The sequence below is a fragment of the Colobus angolensis genome, unplaced genomic scaffold, assembly GCF_000951035.1.
Source record: "Colobus angolensis palliatus isolate OR3802 unplaced genomic scaffold, Cang.pa_1.0 Scaffold472, whole genome shotgun sequence".
In the NCBI taxonomy this organism is placed as follows: domain Eukaryota; kingdom Metazoa; phylum Chordata; class Mammalia; order Primates; family Cercopithecidae; genus Colobus; species Colobus angolensis.
In genome coordinates this window covers 888,382-891,371 of record NW_012118177.1, presented here as the reverse complement: position 1 = coordinate 891,371, position 2,990 = coordinate 888,382, and the positions used below count along the sequence as shown (strand labels likewise).

The 2,990-nt window shown below is 48.3% G+C and overlaps 1 protein-coding gene across 1 annotated transcript; it reads right to left on the bottom strand.

The window, feature by feature from the left end:
• Positions 1-342: 342 nt before the first annotated feature.
• Positions 343-1,419, bottom strand: LOC105523751 (putative myc-like protein MYCLP1). Its single transcript, XM_011958718.1, has one exon. The coding sequence runs from the start codon at positions 1,417-1,419 to the stop codon at positions 343-345; it is 1,077 nt and encodes a 358-aa protein (XP_011814108.1).
• Positions 1,420-2,990: the final 1,571 nt, after the last annotated feature.

Here is a 2,990-nt window from a genome sequence, read left to right as displayed (position 1 = left end):
CCCCCAACAACATCCACCACCTGTTGCATAGCATCTGTCAGCCTTTTCTTTTGAGATAGTGAGCCAGGAAGACCCCAAGGCTCCTCAGTCAGCTGCCTGCTGAGAAGCTAAAGGTGCCAGAAAACACAAGGCACTCCCATGAGTCAGGGAAGAGAGAGAGCTGGATTTCAAGGTTTCCAAGAATGCAAGCCTTTATTTTGTTTGTGCACTGGCTGCAATGCATTCTTCAATCTACTGTTCAGAGTGTCCTGCTGTAACAAAAATGTACAAGTTACTGAAGGGGAGATGGAGATCAAAAAGAAAACTTGTGTCTTTTAAAGACAGAACGGTGAGGCTTTTTGGTCAGTAGCTACTGAGGTACTCAATTCTTTTCTGCAATTGCCGACGCTGGCATTCGAGCTGCCTTTTCTCCGTAGCCATCCTCTCCTCGGCCTCCACTAGTTCTTGTAAGTATTCCGTGGCCTTGACTAGGATCACTACTTTGGAAATTCTAGAGCAGCTGGCCAGCGCGGGTACCTCGTCCCTCAGGGCCAAGAACCGCGAACGTTGAGTTTTCCGCCTCTTGCGCTCCAGGGAGCTATGGTACTTCCTCTTGGTCCCATTCTCAGTATCATAACGGATGGGTTTGGGCTGGCAGGACTGGGCAGCCTCACTTTCTACAGATGGGAGGCTCACAATCTCTTTATCTTCCTTACCATCCTTTCCCCCTGGAGCTTCTCTCTCTAGAGCTTCTTTTGGGGGAATCCTCTTTGGAGCCCCTTCTTGGAAGCAGCTTTCTGGAGGAAAAGGGGCAGCATAGTTGTGCTGTTGCTGGTGGATGGAGATGTGGAAGAGATTCATGCGGGGATCCAGAAGGTCTGCACGCACCGCGATGGTGACCAGCTTCCGCATACTCAAAGACTGCTTCTTCTTTACTGTCACGTCGGTTTCTTCACCGTCGGAGTCGCTTGGGCTCTCAGACCTGGAGCAGGCCTGGATCTTGGGCTCGCCCAGCAAACAGGGAAAGATAGGCGCTAGGTTGCTGGCTTCGAGCTCAGAAGTGTAGTCGGGGGTGGCGAACTCCTTGGGCAAGTACCCCGAGGGCGCGCCAACTGCAAGCAGGTCACTCGCCGCTCTCTCCAGTGGCTCCTGGGTGGAGAAGCCGCTCCACATGCAGTCACGGCGGATGAAGGAGGCGTAGTTCGGGTCCCAAGCTTTCCAGCAGCCCTGGGATTCCGTCTCGTCCTCAGCGCACCCTACCGGCCACGGTTCCAGGGGACCAAAGCCGAGGGCTGGGTTCCCGGCGGCGGAACCCAAGTCCCAGGGCGGCGGCACCAACTCGAATTTCTTCCAGATGTCCTCGCTGGGCGTCGTGGAGCGGTAGAAATCCTCCCCGCCATCATAGTCGTAGAAATAGTGCTGGTAAGAGTCGCGGTCCATCTTGGCTTGCTTGCTCACGCAGCTTGCCACCTGGAGCAGACTGGTTCCCCTCCAGCTGGGGGCAGCAAGGCATTCCGCACACGCGCACAACGCGCCACCGAGCGCGCGACCCGCCCTCTATGTTTATTTCTAAGAGGCTTACAATTTTAGCTCTTATATTTAGGTCTTTGGTTCATTTTGAGTTAATTTTTGTATATGGCGTGAGGTAAGGCCCAGCTTCATTCTTTTGCATGTGAATATCCAAGTGTTCCAGCACCATTTTTTGAAGAGACTATTCATGGAGTCTCGCTCTGTCACCCAGGGTGGAATGCAGTGACTGGATCTCGGCTCACTGCAACCTCCACCTCCCGGGTTCAAGAGATTCTCCTGCCTCAGCCTCCCAAGTAGCTGGGACTACAGGCGACTGCCACCATGCCCAGCTAATTTTTTTATTTTTTGTAGAGACGAGGCTTAGCCATGTTGGCCAGGAGGGTCTCAAACTCCTGACCTCAAGTAATCCACCTGCCTCGGCCTCCCAAAGTGCTGGGATTACCGTCGTGAGCCGCCATGCCCGGCCTATTAGCCCTAAATTTTTAAAAAAGATTTTCTATATATAATATTCTGTCAGCAGGGCTCAGTGGCTCACGCCTGTAATCCCAGCACTTGGCCAAGGCAGGCAGGTCACCTGAAGTCAGGAATTTCAGCCTGGCCAACTCTACTAAAAATACAAAAATTAACCGGACATGGTGGCCAGCGCCTGTGTTCCCAGCTACTGGGGAGGCTGAGGTAGGAGGATGGCTTGAACCAGGGAGGCCTAGGCTGCAGTGGGCCGTGATTGCGCCACTGCACTCCAGCCTGGGTGACAATGTGAGACCCTGTCTCAAAAAAAAAAAAAAAAAATCATGTTGTCTGCAAAGATAGTTTTACTTTTTGTAATTTGAATGACTTTTATTTATTTATCTTGACTAAATGCTCTCGTTAGAACTTTCAGAACAATGTTGAATAGACGTATTGAGAACAGACATCTTTGTGTTGTTACTGATTCCTGTGGAAAAGCTTCCAGTCTTTTGCCATTGAGTATGATGTGAGCTATGAGTTTTTCATACACGCTCTTTATCAGGTTGGGGAATTTCACTTCTATTCGTAGATTGCTGAGTGTTTAAGTCAACTTTACACTCCTGGGATAAATCCCACTTGGTCATCATATTATCATATAATTCTGTTTATATGTTACCTGATTCATTTGCTAGTATTATAATTTGTTTAGTGTTTTGCTTTAATAATCATAAAGGACATTGGTCTTTGTGATGCATACGGGTTTAGTTTCAGGATAATACTTACCTCATAAAAATGTGTTAGGAAGTGCTCCTTCTTTTCTGTTGTTTAGAAGAGTTTGAGAAGGATAGGTGTTAATTTTTGTTTAAACACTTGGTAGAATTCACTCTTGAAGCTGTCTGGTCTTGAAGGGTTTTTTTTTCGTGGGAAAATTTTTATTATTAGCTCAATATCTTTACTTGTTCCAACTCTAAAAAGATTTTCTATTTCTTCTTGGATCTGTCTTGTGTTTCTAGGAATTTGTCTATGTTGTCTAG

Coding starts and splice junctions, on each gene's coding strand:
- LOC105523751 (XM_011958718.1), bottom strand. CDS start 1,419: ATGGACCGCGACTCTTACCAGCACTATTTCTACGACTATGATGGCGGG.